At 35.6% G+C, this 18,828-nt stretch overlaps 1 protein-coding gene across 1 annotated transcript in view; it reads right to left on the reverse strand.

The window, feature by feature from the left end:
* Nucleotides 1-7,605: 7,605 nt before the first annotated feature.
* KLHL8 (kelch like family member 8) overlaps nucleotides 7,606-18,828 on the reverse strand; it is a 42,983-nt gene continuing 31,760 nt past the window's right edge. The window contains exons 6-10 of the mRNA XM_019668072.1: nucleotides 15,737-15,767; nucleotides 13,869-14,037; nucleotides 13,500-13,659; nucleotides 10,763-10,964; nucleotides 7,606-10,523 (exon numbers count right to left, since the gene is read on the reverse strand). Coding sequence (XP_019523617.1) covers nucleotides 10,400-10,523; nucleotides 10,763-10,964; nucleotides 13,500-13,659; nucleotides 13,869-14,037; nucleotides 15,737-15,767 — 686 coding nt within the window. The 3' untranslated portion in view covers nucleotides 7,606-10,399. The remainder of the gene's footprint in view (nucleotides 10,524-10,762; nucleotides 10,965-13,499; nucleotides 13,660-13,868; nucleotides 14,038-15,736; nucleotides 15,768-18,828) is intronic.

The raw sequence follows: 18,828 nt of genomic DNA on the forward strand, positions 1-18,828 counted from the left end.
GTGTGTGTGTGTGTGTGTGTGTGTGTGTGTGTGTGTGTGTGTGTGTGTGAGGAGGGTTGTTTCTACACATTTGTTCCCATTGTTCAGAACAAATTTATAAGACTTTTTTCAAATCTGTTTGCAGAACTAGATGAGCAAGTATACACACTCCTTACTTTATAGCACTAGTAATTTTTCTCAGGGGAATTAAACAATATCAACAACTCACCAGACTTGGTTCCAAAACACAGAGGGTAAAAATTTGTCTCTATAAAATAATTCCAGTATCTCCCTAAATTTGTTTTGTCCATGAAGGCAGCATAATTGGATTATTCAAAACCTCCACAGATTATTTAATAAGCAATATTCATTATATAAACAATATTATATCAACATTTTTTAAGTTCTGATACAAGTTTAAAAATTATTTTAATCCTAGAATATTTCAATTTTCCCTCATATCCAATGCTTATCCTGAAGTTGAAGAAACTTTCTCCTCCTAAACCTTATACCTCTTTACCCACCTGATAACACAAATGGATTGAACCATATTTACTGTAGAGTAGAGTTACTGTGTACCAAAGTGTCACAGATGGATGGTTGGGCCTCTCTCCTTCTTTCCTCCATATAACTGCAGCAGGAAATCATCCATGGGTGGGTCCTCCATCATGCACTTTCTACTACTGTGTTTAGGCATGTGTGTGCATGTGTATTTGTATGTATGGGAACACATACATATACACATGGTCATTTTATAGACATGTCAGGACAGTAAAATGCACTGTTAGGTACATGCACTATGCTATGGCACAGGAGGTTAGGAAAATTTCACATATGAGTATGTACATTCTCCACTGTGTAAAAAATAAGTGAGGTATCCTGTGTAAAGCAAAACTTGTAATTTCTTTCTTTAGACCATTAAATATTTGGTTTTACTACCCTAATTTCCTAAAGCCACATCTTTCTTTACTTACCAAATATGCATTTCATAAGCAAGTAAATCCCTGGCCAGATTCCTTCTTAGCTCAGTTTCTTTACTATGTTTAATGTGCATCGTGCTCTCTCCTTTCTGCAGAGCCCTAGGAGCCTGGGGGCAGGTGAGACCCATTCTCCTAAATTTTTTACAACTCTCTACAGGCACATTTACAAAGTGTTACCAAGAAGCCACCAGACATTCCATTTATGTGTAATTCATTTAAAAAGAATTTAAATTTGTTCCACTAGTAAGAATTATTTACTCTTCTGGCTCTGGTTTGAAAGGATGTGATAGGTTTGAGTAAAAACAACAAACCCCCAAACCGTCTCTGGCCTTTTTCCCGTTCTTTGCAGACATTAGCCACTGCACAGGTGTAAATCCTTATGCCAAAGGATCTGGGTGCATAAAGGGAATGACAGCTGATGCACAAAAGCTTAGTTTTTACTGTAATGCACCTCTAGGGATTAAATAAAGGCCACAATGTACCAGCCAGCTCCTGGGGACTGTTAGCAGTGGTAATAAGGAAAACATTTTGAACCTGGAACTCAAAGTGCATGCTGTGTGCTAAATAATGCAGGCATGACATGGAATGATTGTAATTTGGGACAAGTGCAGTGTGCAGAATGCACCACTAGAGAGCAACCATTCCTTTAGGGAAAAAATGCCGTAGAAAATACATTGATTTAACCTACAGCAAGATTCCGTTTCACAACCAGGAGAAAGGCTATAATCAAAAAGAATCCAAAATGTTGGAGAGGATGAACAGAATGCAGAAATCTCCTGTATTGATGGGAATCTAACATAGTACAGCCACTGTAGATAACACTTTGGTATTTTCTTAAAAACTTCGTTACAACTCAGCAGTTGCACTTGTATGAACCTACCCAAGATAAATGAAAGACATGTTCATGAACATTCATGGCAGCATTAGGCATAACAGCCAAATCTTGGAGACAATCCAAATGACCAGCTGGTGAATGGATAAACAAAATGGTTTATGCATAAAATGTAATACTCTTCAACAATAAAAATGCTAGTCTGGATGAAATGAACCTTGAAGCATGCTAAGTGAAATCAGCCGGATGCAAGACTCTACAGAGTATGATTTCACTTATGAAATACCCAGAAAAGGCAAACTCATAGACAGAAAGCACATCAATGGTTGCCTGGGATGAGAGGCAGGGAGGAGAGAGGTGGACATTGTAAGGACTCACGAGAATCGTGGGAGATGATGAAAATGTTCTAAATCTGGATTACCGAGATATTGGCAGAACTATAAATTTAGTAAATCATGCACTATAAACACAGTGGGCGAATTTTGTATAAATTATGCCTCAAAATAAAGGTGACTTACAGAAAAGGACACTGATTTAGTATTACATTAGAATAGGTATTGAGAAATGAAATTAAGCAAGTAGAAGAAAGAAAACTACAGCTCTGTGTTAGAATACAAATAGCCCTGTGTCATTCAGTCCTGAGCTCTGGTTTCCAGGCAGGAAAAAAGATCATTGTTTGCAGACGAATAGGGGAAAATCAGGGACTTTATAGTCAGGTAAAATTTTTATTACTTTTGGCCCAAGGCCCAAACAGTAATGTTAACAAAGATTTCAAAGTTTCAGGCAGAATGCAGTTATTTTCTGAATCTGCATCAGTACCTGAGAGTCACAGTTAGAAGGGATTTATAACATCAACGTGCTAAGGAACTGCTGGATATAACTGATACTTGAGACATTCAGGGCAAAGAGATATAAAGTAACTGACATCTATGCCAGGTCATCTTACATTTCATGAATTATCCTTTTATAAACTCCTAGTTTAAATTTACTCAAGGCTTTAGGTATGACAATAAATATATGGATCCAAAAAGCTTATTCAGTTAAAGTCTATGATACTCACCAAATTTTATAAAGAGGTCTAACAGTACATAAGAGAATGGTACTTTCTCATTTACTTACTATTGTAAGACCTAATTCTTGCCAATGGGGTAGGTGTAAAATGGTATTTTATTGTGGCTTTTACATTTTCCAGATTGAGTGAACATATTTCCATGCTTAGTCATTCTTGTCTTTTCTGTGAAATACTTCTTGATGTCCTTTGTCCATTTTTGTAGCTTTGAAATTTACTTGAGTTTTTCAGTAGTATACTAATATTTCCATTTATTTTTATTGCACATACCTTCATCCAATTTGTGGCTTGTATTTTTAATTGTTTTGGTAGAGAAAACTTAATTTTAACATACTCAAATGTAGTTCTTTCTGTGTCTTAAGAAAAATTCTTTTTTTTAAATTAGTTTCAGGTGTACAAAACAACATAATGATTAGACATTTATATACCTCACAAATGATAACCCCAATAAGTCTATTACCCATCTGACACTATAGTTATTATAATATTACTATATTCCCTATGCTATACTTTATATACCTGTGACTATTTTTTTTAATTGTGGCTGATATTCAATATTATTTTATATTAGTTTGAGGTGTATAGCTTAGTGGTTAGACATTTGCATAATTTATGAGGTGATCCCCCCATAAGTTTAATACCCATCTGACACTATAGTTTTTATAATATTATTGACTGTATCCTCATACTGTATTTTACATCCACTGACTATTTTGTAACTACCAATTTGTACTTCTACATCCCTTTATCTTTCTAACCCTGGCCCCAAACCCCTCTCCCATCTAGAAACCATCAGTTTGTTCTCCGTATCTATGAGTCTGTTTCTGTTTTGTTCACTTATTTTGCTCTTTAGCTTCCACATATAAGTGAGATCATATGGTATTTGTCTTTCTCAGTCTGACTTATTTCACTTAACAAAATACCTTCTCTCTCCATATTGTCACAAATGGTAAGATTTCATTCTTTTTTATGGCAGAGTAATATTCCATTGGATATATGTATCACCTCTTGTTTATCCAGTCCTCTATTGATGGGCACTTTAGTTGTTTCCATATCTTGGCTATAGTGAATAGTGCTGCAGTGAACATAGGGGTGCATGTATTTTTCTGAATTTTTGTTTTGGATTTAAATACCCAGGAGTGGAATTGCTGGGTCATAAGGCAGTTTTATTTTTAATTTTTTGAGGAACTTCCATACACCTGAAATTAATTTGTGAATGTCTGAGACAGGAAAAATTTAATTTTTTTTTTACCATGTAGATAACCAATCTTCACATTGGTTTAGTGACTAAATTCATCCTTCCCTCAGGGACTTTATCTACATGGCCAATTCCCATGTAAGCATACATCTATTTTGGGACTTTCTGTTTTGTTAAATTGGTTCTATTCAGGTTGTCTAATCAAGGCGAAATGACACGTTGTTCTAGTTGCTTTAACTAGATTAAAGGTCTTAATGCCTGGTAGAGCAAGTGTTTCTTCCTTATTTTTCTTAATCAGTGTTCTCGGTCTTTTGATTTTTCATTAAATATTAGAATCAGTTTGTAAAATTTTGGGGGTGGGGGAACTGCAGGAGATTTTCTAAAAAACAATAGAGTCACATTAATTAGGGAGTATTGATAGCTCTACCATTTTGAATCTTCCTAGGTTTTGCTACTTTTATCGGGACAAGGAAGTTACTTTCTATTTCCTGTTTGCTAAGCTTTAATTATAGGGGTTGAATTTTATAAAACACTTTTATCTCGAGGTAAACATGTTTTTTCTACTTTAATCTGGTAATGTGAATTACATTTACATCTGAAAATATCCTTATTTTACTGTCATTCTTTTTTATACATCTTTCAGCTTTATTAAAGTATAAATGACAAAATTATATATAAATCATACAATTGATGATTTGATGTATGACTGCTTTGTGAAATCAGGTTAATTAACACATCCTTCTCCTCCGTTACCTTTGTGTAGTGAGAATCCTTCGTTTACTCTCAGCAAATTCAAGTACATGGCACTTACTGTTATTCTTGACAGTTTTACTAGATACAATTCTAGTTAGTTTTCTCTCAATATTTTGAAGTTATTATTCCACTGTCATGGTTTCCTTTGTACTTCAAGTCAGCTGCTATGTAATTATCTGTCTTTCCTGTGGGATCTCCTATTTCTGTCACTTGTAGTTTCACTATAAGGCCATCTAGACACGTCTTTGTATTTGTCCTGCTAGTATACATTGTAATTCTTACATTGTGATGTATATCTTTCTGCTCTGAAAAATATACCATGGACTCTTTGAATATACGTACTTCTCTTTTTCAGGGACTTTATCTCCTATTTACAGAGAACTGAAGTGAAATTTAGTAATCTGCTGTTAAATCATGCATTTTTAATGTATCATGTTTTTCATTCTTTTAGATAAACTTGGTCAGTTTAATGGCTTTTTATTCTTTTTTGTATCTTTTTCTTTCTTCGGGCATTTTCATACATCCTGTGGTTGATAAATCCAGTATCTGAAGTCTTGGAGGTCTAAATCTATTTTTTGTCTCTGGATTTTTCCTTACAGTGCTATTCTTCCCTGTGTTTCATGATTTTATTTTGTAAACGCATGCTTAGTTCAACCTGTGGGAATGCAGAGGTTCTAAATTGGCCATGTTCTCTGTACGTGCTTCTCCAGGCCAGGAACTGCCCGACATTTGCTCTCCTGTTCTAATTCAGGGAGCTCGGGCTCGGCTCCTCCCCCTACGGTGGGTCCAGTGCTTAGTCTCCTAATGCCAGCACTGGTAATGGCATTGGTCCTCAGAGAAACCCCGGCTTTTCTGTTTACTTACTACTCCTGCTCCCGGTCCAGCTTATAGATTGGCTTTGGAGGTTTCCCTGCTTTCCTGAGAATCCAGTAAACCACTTAAAAAGTATGTTCTTGATGATGTATCTGAGAACTAGTAGTAATGAGACAGCCTTCCAGGTTATCTAGTCTTTCATAACCTCCACAAAGCAGAACACTGCCACTATCATTTTACAGCCAACCTTTCTAATGGCAATCAGTGGTTGCCTGAGGCAGGTGTAGGGAGTGGGTGAAATGGGCAAAGTTAGTCAAAAGGTATAAATTTCCAGTTATAAATAAGTCCTGGGGATGTTATGTACAGCACAGTGACTATAGTTACTAATACTGTATTATATTTCTGAAAGTTGCTGAGAGATCTTAAAGTTTCTCATCGATGGGTGATGATGGATGTTAACTAGGCTTACTGTGGTGATCATGTCACAACATACACATATATCGAATCACGCTGTACACCTGAAACTAGTATATGTCAATTATATCTCAATAAAAGGAAAGACGTGACAAAAAAATACAGTGACCAGAAATACTTTTATAATGCTAACAGGAGACTGTGAAAAAGAAAATCATCTTCCCTTAAGTGTATATATACTACGTTGTGAAAACAGAGGTATGGCTGGTTAGGTGGAACAGTGGAATTTTTCAGTCACAAAGAACTGGTCCACCACTGATTATGTGTGGATTTCAGACAAGTTACTTTAATGTCTTTGAATCTAGTTTTTAACTGTAAAATGCAGAATTATTGTAGAGATTCAAATATTATAAAGTGACTGGTACAGACTACACATTTAAAAAATTGTACTTATTTCATATTCTCCATGACTACTACCCAAATTTAAGAAACCCCTTATATTGTAAAGAGTTTGTTCAGGTAGACTGAATTTAGCCTCAACTATTAAGATAATGGAAGAGCCTCAACTATTAAGATAATGGAAGAGTGATTTGTTAAAACAATAAAAACCACCAATATTTTTTATTTCAAATAAGGTTTCCCCTCAAAGAAGCTCTATACTTCTTTCACTTAAGTTACTACTGCTCAGGGTTCTTTTAGAAATCTTCCCTTGGAAGACTTTTTTCTAGTGTAGAAAAACCTTAATTCTTTGAGCATAGATTTCACGTGTGATAGTCATAAAATGTTTTGAATCAAGTCTGATGAATAAAGTATTATACACAGGGCCAATAATCAAGTTAAGACCCTGCTCAAAATTAACATAAGATGGACAATCATGACACCAATTCTCTTGGATGACTTACAAATAGACTCTTCAAGCTATTTTTAAAGAGGAGTTTCAAAAAAGTTTTTAGCAGTGGCAAAATTGCTAAAAATGACCCAAATTACAGTTTCACAGGGTTACTACTTGGAAGGACAACATTCTATCTTAATGCATAAAGACTCTACTTTCTATGTAGTACAAGTCTGCAATTGCTGAAGAGACAATTGCTTAATCAGTCACTAAGATTAGTGCAACTACTGATGTCAATTGCCTTTAACTTCTGTAAGGGTAATGAAAATCTTTTTACTTTAAGTTAAACAGAAAGATCTTTTTTATGAGAAAAATATTACAGCCAACCTACTAAATCTATAAGATTCTATAAAAGCAATAAAACACTGATAGGAACCCACCTCTTTGATCGCCATACTTGGGAGCATATATGATAATTTATTGTTTAGATTTGAGGGAGTATTACTATACAAATTTATATGATTTTAAGAAAATATTATATTGAAGTTTTATTGCCACTGGAACTCCACATAAAGGGAAAAAGAGAGCCAATGACAGTCCAATAATAATTTCTTTAGATGTTTGATATGAGAAACCATAGAAAACATTCTTAACTGATAAGACATGATTTAGATTCTAAATGCATTCTGTATCACATAACATGTGGAGACAAAAAGGAACAAAAAAATTCTCACGTTTACCATTTGCAAGAGTAGTTTATACAACTTCAACAATCTAGGCATTTAACAGCATTTTAAGTTCAAAATACATTTGTGAATTAATGAATAATACTCCTTAGAGGGAATATAAAGTTTATTCAAACATTTAAAAAATGACCAATGAGTTACACAGAATAGGTGATATTAATCAAAAACAATATCAAGTAATTTGTTTTTAAAGTGGCAGTGCAATATAGTAAAGCAGTGACTTTAATGACAATATGGAAGAATTACACAAAAGCACCTAAAATATCTTGAAGAAATATGCAAATTTTCACCTTTTACTTTTTCCATTTACAACTTCAAAATTTTAGCTCTATTTTATATCACTTTTTGGTAGGCACTATTAACATCTGAGATTAAAGGAACAGGCCTCACAAGAAGCCACCTTCTTTGACTATTTCATCTCTTTATACCTATGCATACAATCATCTTTCAAATGCATGATTCCTTCAGTCTGATTCTCATTTCATACCTCAAATAGTGTGTGTTTAATAGTGACTGCGCATATCAATTCTGCAATTTATCTTTTCAGGTCCTTCAAGGCTATGCTTCTCACTGCCCATACATAATGTAACAGTCACATGTTCCATTTGCTTCACTTCTCTCATGAGTAGTTCATATTTGGGGTAGCTAGGGTACCAACTTAGTATGTTAGAGGACCACTGTATAACGAAAATCAAAAATGAAAATGTAACATCTTTATGCTCCTAAACTCTATACAGATGACCAAGACAGAACTACGTCAAAGAAAAAAACATTTTGAATCATTTTCAAGACAATAAAAAATCCCCTTCACCGTAAAAATAAATATAAGAAATATACGAGTCATCATGACTAGACAAGCGCTGTAATACAAGAATTCCATTAGATATAAGCCGTACACAGCTGAAGCCAGGTTCTGAGTCTTATTCTCTACATCCAACCAGTTGTAGCCAGTCTAGTAAGTGATATAGAAATAAATGCTTTTGGGATTGATGGAAATATAGTTATCATACAAGAGAACATTGCTTCAAATCTAGCAATGACATATGAACTTGCCCACAGGCTGACAGCAAAAAGTGGCATAATTGGGGAATTTTTAAATCTGCTTCATGAAAGACCTTGATCTGCTAGCCTGACTGGGCCCTCTTACATTTTCTTTTTCTTTTTACGGGTCTAATATACCCACTAGGCACTGGCTTTCGTAATGTGGCTTTTTGCCCTACTGCACTGACAAGCCCAGATTGCCATTTAAAGAGGACCATCAGAGCTACTAGGCAATGAACTTCAGGGAAGGCTGGATGGATGGGGTTAAAGTTCTTCACTGCCTAGCTTCCTTGTAAACCAGATGACCAACCAGCAGTGAAGTACACTAAATTCTAAGGCATGACTAAAGGAAAATTTAGGAAGGCCTGGGAGAGAGGTTCCAAGCTGCATTGCAAATATGAAATAGACTATTTTAATATTCTTCATAAATATTTATAAAAATATATACATATAATGAACAGACCATTTTATAATGCTGGTTAAAACCACGAAGAGCTGTTAAATCAGTAGTATATCAATATCCTGGCTTCAAATTAATGTATAGAAATATTTTCAATTAAAGTTCAATAAATATACCAAAGGGGATTAAATAAAACAGGAAAAATAGCAGTTTCAATCGTTCTCTATTTTTACCAGCAATATATTTTACTGGTAATGGACTTGAACTAATCAAACTACAGTCTGTAAAGGGATTTTGTAAAAATGCATTCATTTTCTGATGATGAATTAATCCAGATTCTGTACAGTTAAAAAACCCAGGATGGTGGCAAATAGCAAAATAGGAAGATAATAAATCTTGGGTTCAAAATCAAATGATTAAATCAAAGAAGGATGTTAAACTTATTTTCAGATTCCCCTCATTAGGGAGTCGAGGGAGCCATGTAATCAGTACCATTCCTTCTCAAGGGCTCCTGACCAGATTAACATCAACTCTAAAGCCCTCCTGTAGTATTTCCCTGGTTAAGTTTTGCTTATTACAAAAAATATATATATATTTTTGCATGGGGTGAAAAAATAAAAGTGCACATGTGTTCAGATGGAATTAGTTCAGCTAGGTCTTTTGGTGTTCTAACAATTCAAACTGGAATTAAGATCTTACGACACTCCTGTAAGCTTGTGAAAATACAGCCAGTGGCACTCAGAAAGATGAAACATTTTTTTTCCTATTTCTGTAACTAAGAAATTGAAAAACCAAAACCTGGAAAAAAAGCAAGGTATAAATTCATCAGCACCACGTAGAAAAGCTCTTCAAAAGGAGTAGGTCTCTTTCATGTATTCTGATATCCTTGTGTGATGATTAGGTTCTAATCTTCCCTCTAGAAAAAATCCACTGCCTGAGGTTAACACCGTTAGGCAACAGGAAAGATAAAACTCAGCAAATAACTCCACTTTATATCTTGATTCATCCACATGTGTTTTAAAGGGATTTCAGGATTTTGGCACTACTTTAAGCATTTTTCTGAAGAGGTATGGCTTCAGGTTAGAATGTATGTCTTCCTTTCCTACTCAAGTATTTGCGAAAGTGGGAAGTATCAAATTTAACTTTATTACCAATAATTCTTTAGCTACCATTCCAAAAGTTGCACTTAGTCACAATACAACAGTTTACATTTAAATAAGACTAGTAAGTAGTTAAAACTGTTCAAAAATGGTCATACAAAATCCTGGTTGTCTCGCTTGCCTATCAGATTGTCTCTCTTGCCTATCAGATATGACTCAATTGTTGGTGGCAGGAACTCAAATCACATACAGTCAACCACATTACTGGACCCATGACCCACATCTCGAATTTGGCTAGTTAAACAGGCACACACAGCTACACCTGCTCCAGCTCTGCAGTGAGACACAGATCCAACAAGCTCCCACCTGCAAAGATGGAGAAAGAGTGTTATCTTAAAACAAGGCATGATTTACTTTACTCAAAATACCTATCAAGACAAAAACTCCCTATTATGTGACTGGTTTTGAAAGACAGCTAGGGGGAAGGTTAAGATATCCCAAATGTTCTATACTAACTATACAATACATCTGGCAGCTTTTTAGCACTCTGGAGTAAGCCGTTGCTGGAAGATCCCATTAAAACATAGAGAAAATATAAAAATTACCTATTCAGCACTGGATCAAACGCTTCTACTGTATTTAAGTAGGCATTGCCATTGTGACCACCAACTGCAAAGATTTTGCCCATCACTGTTGCGATCCCCACTCCACCCCTGGGAGTGGTAAGTGACGCCACATAATCCCACTTGTTGCTTCGAGGGTCATACCGCTCAACCGAACTCAGAGGAGAATTATCATCAAAGCCACCTAGATCAAGAAAGATTTTTGAAAAGCATTACTTTCATAGATATTAACTACTAAAACTCAATTCAATAGATCAATTACAAACCCAATCTTTTAAAACCATTTGAGAAAATAGACACAATCAGGAAAAAAAAAATCATCTCAACACCTTTTACCACTACCAACTCCTATTAGACATTTTCTTCAATTCAAGACAACTGAAATAGTATTTTTCCTCAATACTAGGATTAAACATCTTAAAGTGGGGAAATCTAGAATGCCAGTATCTAAACAGATAAGAGAAAAAAAACAGGCATTCATATAATTTTTCCTTAGCTTCTTATAGGCAAGAAAAACAGCACTCATTTAGATATAAGTTTTCCAACCACTTCCCTTAAAACTATAATTGCATCATAATTATAAAGACGGTGGTAGACTGTGACTGAATTCTTACCAATTTTTGCCAAAACTACATCTTCATGCTACATACTCTGATGACAATCCTCTCTATAGACCATTCTAACAGTGTTACTTATTCCTGAGGGTTAAACATAGACTGTTATTTAACAGTGCTCTTTCCTTTAAAAATAAATGTGTCTCTTTTAGGCTCCATCTCAGTCTACATGAGTGATAGTTCTCTTTGGTGACTAAGCCTATTTTCCTGAGAACAGGAAGTGTCTATTTAGAAACAAGGTCAGTAAAAACAATCAACGGAGTCAACTTCTCTAATGCGTTTAGATTTATTTAGTCAACTTAAATGAGATAAAATTCACCAATTTTATGTGCAAAACTTGATGAATTTTAACAAATGTATACAGTAGTGTCATAATCACAGCCATGATCTAAAACATTTGTTTCATTATAACAAAGGGTTTAGTTTTAATTATTGATCATGCTAATGTAGAAGATAAAGGTTTTTTTTTTTAGCTGAGCCATCCTGCCACCTGTTGGCAGCTCAGCGGCAGCTCAGCTCGGGCCGGGCATCAAACCGCTGTTGCTCAGAGCTCGCACTCTTGAGTGAGCCCTTAACCAACTGAGCCACTCGGCCGGCCCCCAGAAGATTAAGTTTTTAATAGTTACATTTTCCATAGCCTTCTTTTCCACTGGCTCCCTATCACTTCCCTAGATAATGCATATAAATTTATAATAAAGAATTCAAAGCAGAGGACTAGAAAAGGCAGGACACAATTCACTTGTGAGATAGGTACAACTGATTTGAATGAGAAAAGGTGACTTTGTGCACATGTTTTAAGTAAGATTTGAATGACCAAAAGGTGTTTTTTTTTAAATGTTCAACCTGAGTCAGTCTTATTTTTAGCATAGCTGTTCTAACTATAAAGGCCCAGAAGATTTAACAAGTAACAGCAACAATGATACGCCTACCAACATACAACATGTCAATACCTATGCGAGATGGGGAGCTGCGAGAGGCAGCAACAGTGTCCCATAAACTCTGGTTTCTCATAGACCCGAGTTCAAATTCCAGCTTTGTCCCTTGTTTAGGTATGTGACTATGAGTAACTTATTCACTCTCTCTGAGTCTCTGACTACTTCACAGAACTGCTGTGATGCAAAAGATCTACAGGTAAATTATGTTATTTCTCTTCTTCTTTAATACACATGAGCACTGGAAGATTCAGCATTACTTCTGTTACCTGCAGGTATTTAAACGCTAACAGTGTCCCACTCTCTTAGCAAAAACTCTTAAGTTATGTAACACCAAACAATTTACACCAACCTAAGTAAGTGTGACACGTGCTAGTGAGAACTTCTCTAAACTCATTTCCTCCTCTGCAAAGGAAGGGATTACTAATCACAATACAGCTACCCGTTTGTTGGGTAACTGCAAAGTGCCAGACAGTTTGAGATGCTTAACATATATTACCTCTAATTCTTAAAACAATTCTGAAAGACAGGTGTTATTATTCCCATCGCATAGTCTTTAAAAGCCTTCCTATTATTGGAAGTGTGTTGAGTAGACCAAAAGGAGCACTGATTATCACTTGGGAGCTGTCGGAAATACACGATCTAAGCCTCCCTTGCAGTTTAACAATGTCTCCATATTAGTCATATGCATTACTAGTTTGAGAAAACATTGCTCTGTGGTTCCTTCCAACTCTGCAGTTCAGTAAGTCAAAAAAGCAATACAAAGATGCCAACACCCATTATGCATATGAAATACCTATTGGTTTACTTAAAGTAGTCAACATAATTCCTCTGAAATGAGATGAGAAAAACATGTCTTAAATCTTTAAAGATTTTGGCAAAGCATATTCAATTTGTGTCCTTACATTAAAAAAGTATATATCTTATTTCAATGTAATCCCTTACTTTAGATATACTTGCTACTCCTCGTAAAAATATGGAGGTAGAAGTTTTAAACATGAAAGAGGAAGATGTAAACAAAACATGAATATGAACCCTAAAAATTCAAAAGCAAATCTCAGGACTGATGCCACTTGAATTGAAATGCAGTATAATTTGCAATGCTGTGTTGTTCATAACATTGTCATCATACATCCTATAATAAATTAGACCAGAGAAATACCATCCACTCACCAACAACATATAAACAACCATGGAGCTCACTAACTCCATTGCCTGCTCTTCGTTGACCCATTTCTTTAACTTCTATCCACTTATCCAGATGTGGATCATACCTCTCCACACTAGATAAAGAAGCTACTCCATCATTGCCACCTACTGCATAAACATGGTTCTAAATAAAAAGAAAATAAAAACACATTAGATTTCGAACTCATTTATATATTGTCCTAATGGTAGATCAGAATGTGAAAGCAGTATTTCATGAAATAATATGGTGTGTAATCAATATCTGCATACAATATGAATATACCAGATCTTTCCTTATTTGGTTAGGGATGTGATGCATTGCCAATGCAACGAGCAAGCCAACATATAACTTACTACTAGAGCCACTGAGCCAACTCCTCCACGGGGAGTATTCATTGGTGCCACTGTACTCCACTGGTCAGATTCTATGTCATATCTCTCCACATCATTGAAGCAAGTGTTGTCATCTAACCCTCCAATTGCGTAAATTGGGCCTCCTAAAGAAGCCAAGGCAATTCCTCGCCTGCAAAGATAATAAAACACACTTTAGCATTTCGTATTGTTTCCGCAAAAAACTGTGCTAATCAAGTCATTCATCATGTTAAACCTCAATGTGTCGCCCCCCCCCTTTTTAGATTTATCAAAGCTTCTGAATAGATGGCTACAGGGTTGCAAAATCATGCAAGTCTATGTGAACGGTGCCCCCTGCAGTTTTATAATACACAGACGACACAGGATACTTTAAACTCAAATAATAAAAGTAAAACCCAACAAACTATAAATGGAGTCCAAAACATTCAATCAGTAAAACACGAGGTTGATAACCTGACAGGTGGTTTGCTATGGAGCTCAGAAGGCAGTCGCATTTCTAAATTCATGTAATTGCAGAGCATGTTTTGTTGCAGGGTTTCATTATTCCACACAAAAGAATGTCAATTTTTATATTAGAAGCTTTTTATCACATTGCTTTCCTGCTGAAGGGCATTTGTTTCTCTTCTTGGAATGGGAGAGACTTAGCCTATTTTAAAAGCTAATTCACTGTAATGGTGATCAGAAAAAAAATTGTTATCAGTTTCTTAGAAAACACTGCAGCAATCAAAAGCTGAACTATTCTAAAACTATTACCTGTCACTGACTTGGTATGTACTTTGGATAAGAGTATTTTATGAACCTCTACTACCTTGCTTCTTCATCTGTACCCCATGTGAGAAAGGAGTAGACACAGCTGATACTAATGAATTAATACGGTCCAGCACTAAGAACAGTGACTGGCCCATATTTAGTGCTATGTATTAGCCATTATTACTACTAGAGAGAGCAGCTGCTCTACTGAGATGCTAACTCTAAGTTTACCAAAACAGTATCCTAGGAAAGCGTTCTTAGGGACAATGTCATTTTCGGTCACCTTAACCTCTTTCCTCCTGAGTATAAAGCAATGACTTACAAAATACTGTGGTTATAAAAATTTGCAAGTGTGTGTGAACACTCTAGAACAGGGGTCGGCAAACTGCGGCTCACGAGCCACATGCAGCTTTTTGGGTACGTACATGTGTGAATTTTTCTTATCTTAATAAAGATATAATTAATACTTTTATTATAATATTACTTTAAATTTTCCTTATTTGTAAAAATATATTGATGGCTCTTGAATAATTTTTAAATTGTTGTGAGGGGCAGGATTGGCTCTTCCATCTCAAAAGTTTGCCGACCCCTGCTCTAGACTCTAAGTGTGTTACATTATGGCAGAAATAAGCGTGCCTAATAATTCTCCCTCCCCCTTCACGCCCCAAAACGTAAGAGTATATGACATTATTGGCTATTTCCTGCTCCTCAAAACTCGTCTCTTGGTTTTCATGACATGGCACGTTGGAGTCCCCTCCTACATCTCTGGCTGTGCTTTCCAGCTTCCTGTATCAGAGCCGCCTTTTTCTATCGCATCGTTAACTTACGGCGTTCCCTAAACGCCCTTACCACCCTCTACTTTCTCTCTCTGTAGGAACCTCATTCTTTCCATGAATTTATGATAACTCTGATGTGGATTTCCAGACATATATCCAGCTTCTACCTCAAATCTGTCCTGCTGGCTCTTTAACTTTGAAATGAAACTCACTGTCTACCACCCTGTGGTAGGCAGAATTTAAGATGTCCCTGCCAGGATATCCACCCTCTAGTTTTACTCCTGTGCTTATGATATGCTACATTATATAGCAAAGGGAGATTACCTGAATGGGCCTAATCTAATCACATAAGCCCCTATAAAAGCAGAGAGGTTTATCAGCTGGTAGCAGAAGACAGGTCAGAAACTCGGAGAATGAGGTGGATTCTGGATGCTGCTGCTTATTTAACAATAGAGGGGAACACACAGACAGGGCCTGAGAGGGGCCTCTCGGAGCCGAGAGTAACCCCTGGCCAACAGCCAGTAAAAAATGAGAAACTCAGTCCTATAATCACAAGGTCCAGAATTCTACCAATAACCTAAATGACCTTGGAATCTCCAGATACCCAGAACCTCCAGAACCCCCAGATAAAAAGAGCCTAGCCCAGCCTACACCTTGATTTTGGCCTTGTAAGACCCTAAGTGGAAAACCCAGTCAGACCTGCTGGATTTCTGTCCTATGGAACTGTGAGCTGATACACAGATGTTGTTTTAAGGTGCTAAGTTCATGGCAACTGGTTACACAGCAACAGAAAACTAATACACCTATCACAAGACAAAAATTTTATTCTTTATTCACCATCTTGTTTTTCCTAATGCAGAAAATTGCATGAAACCCACATGCAGTTGCTTAAGCCACGAACTGAAGGGTCATCCTTGCCTCTACCTTATTATTCTATCTCCCACACCTAATTATCCTTAAATCTTGCTGATTATACACTTCTGAACTATCTCTCAAATAGGTCCTCTTTTCTCTATCTCAACCTCTACTACTTTAGTCCAAGCCACCATTATTTTTTTGACTAAAGTACTACAACAACCCTTTTGCTCTCCAGACTGTTTTCACTCTTGTCCATTTCATAGGCAGAGGATCTTTGAAATGAGAAATCTGATTCTATCGTTCACCTGCTATTTAAAAAATGTGTGTGTGTGCGCGTGCGCACACGCACACATATTTCAAAGCTCACCAGATAAGATAAGAAATGTTGGCAAACCTGAAAGGCCTTCAATTCTTTGCTTACTGTTTCAGCCTTATTTCTTGACACCGTTCCCTTTGATCTCTCAGCCATACCAGACTTCTCTCATGGACTCTGCTCTCATGGACTCATTCACCTCCAGATTTTCGAAGACTCTTCATCTCTTTCCATCTACCACCACTTAACTAAATTATTCTATTCCTTCAGATCTTAGGTCAAATGGGACTTCATTAAGATCTTCTCCACTTTCAAGCACCCTTTACTCACCCTGTGCTAACACTATTACCCTTGTAATCATGTCTTTATTTGTATCTTCCCTTCTAGAATGTAAACTCTACAGAGGGTAGGGAGTTTGGCTGTCTTATTGATTGCTGTTATCTTCAGCAGTTGGTGTGTCTTGCAAAGGGCACTTAACCAGTATTTGTTGAATAAATAAATCAACCCCTAGAGATGCTCTATTAGGATGAGAGGTTTCAATAAAACCCCAGGTTAAACCACCAATGTCCATTTTTTTAGTGTAAAGATGAAAAAGAAGAGGGGAAAACAGAGAAAACCAAATATTTTACATGTGAAAATGATCTTGGAATGCATACTGAAAAAAAAAATGATTTGGAGGAACACAAATTGTAAGCAAATAATGACAAAATAATTGTAGTTCTATTATTTTTTATAATTGTAAATTTATATATATATATATATACACACACAGAGAGAGAGAGAGAGACAGAGACAGAGACAGAGAGACAGAGAAAGTAAAGTGCTCAGGACATATTTTAAAAGATTAAAGAAATCCAACTGCTATTTTTGTAAAAAAGTTTCACTCAATTCTTGGCTAAAAACTAGCTTAGCATGATAAGGAGACAAGGGTATAAAAATTAAAAATGTACTTTAGGATTTTATCCTCATTTTAATTCAAGCACTAGAATTTAAACTATTTCTAGTTACCCTGTAGCATAAATCAAACCCTATTAAAGTATTAAAATGCCATGTGTAGATAAGTGGGAGGTAACAGCATATTTTAAGATAAGCTTTTCTTCCCTAGGATTCTTTCTTCTCATGAGGAAAAAAAAGGCTACAAATTGCTTTTTAGCAGAACTCTCTTCACATTTCTATCTAATCTTTCAGACTAACACATGAAAAAACCCAGTTAAAACACTTTATGTTAAATCAATACAGAATAGAAATTTAGACGGCAAGGCATCCCATGTGTAGTTCAACTTAAAATTGCTTGTTTGGTTACAAGTCATTGTTAACTCTTACAGAATGTTGCTACAGTTTATAAACCAGACAAGCCACAATGTTTTAAGTTAGGTTTTGTTTGTTTTTCTGGGTTTGTTTTTTAAAATAAAACTGCAATAGAGATATTTTAAATTTTGTTCTCTATACAAAGCTACTTTTAAGCAGTATTTTCAATATTTATTCAGATAGCCCTCTTTTTCTTCCTATTACATTTTCACTTTGAAACAGAGGCAGAATTATTGTAGTATCTAGGTTTATGTAAATTATTAAGCTCAGTCTTTGACTTCCTCACCCTATTTGCTGAATTTTAAACTTGAAAAAGGAAAAGAATCAGTAATCTAATTTAATCTCCCATTTGCTGCAAAAATATTTGTTACCTTTCTGACCTATGCATGTATAATTGCAGTCACTGGGAAGTATTACAGTATGCTCCATTACCATTATGTTGAACTATAAATAACTATTTATTCCTTCCTTCTAAAACATCTCTTAAAATATCTAGATAATCTTTTAGATAATCTCCAGACCAAAACCCTTCAACCATTTTTAAATGACATGGTTTTCAGATCCCTTACTAACCCTGCTAGTCCATACTTATATGCAGCCCAGGTTATTATTCTCACATTTATAACAATTTTTGTGGACCCCCATATACCATAATTATTTTCAAATTATAAACATATTACTGTACTAACAGGTTATGTTCATTATAAAACACCCACTCAAAATTAATTTAAAAGGATGAAATTTAAAAATGTACAGAGTCTAGTTTTTTGTTCGCACACCCCAACTCATGTTGCATATCTCCACTTTGAGAAAACAGCTGCAGATATGGACAGATCAGCATAAAGAAGAGTACAACTACACTCTCCTTTGATCTAAAGGCTTCATGTCTGTTAATGTAGAGTAGTTCTCTTAATGCTGTTTTCCTTTTTTTTTTTTT

This window comes from Hipposideros armiger, unplaced genomic scaffold (assembly GCF_001890085.2).
Source record: "Hipposideros armiger isolate ML-2016 unplaced genomic scaffold, ASM189008v1 scaffold_515, whole genome shotgun sequence".
Classification (NCBI taxonomy): Eukaryota; Metazoa; Chordata; class Mammalia; order Chiroptera; family Hipposideridae; genus Hipposideros; species Hipposideros armiger.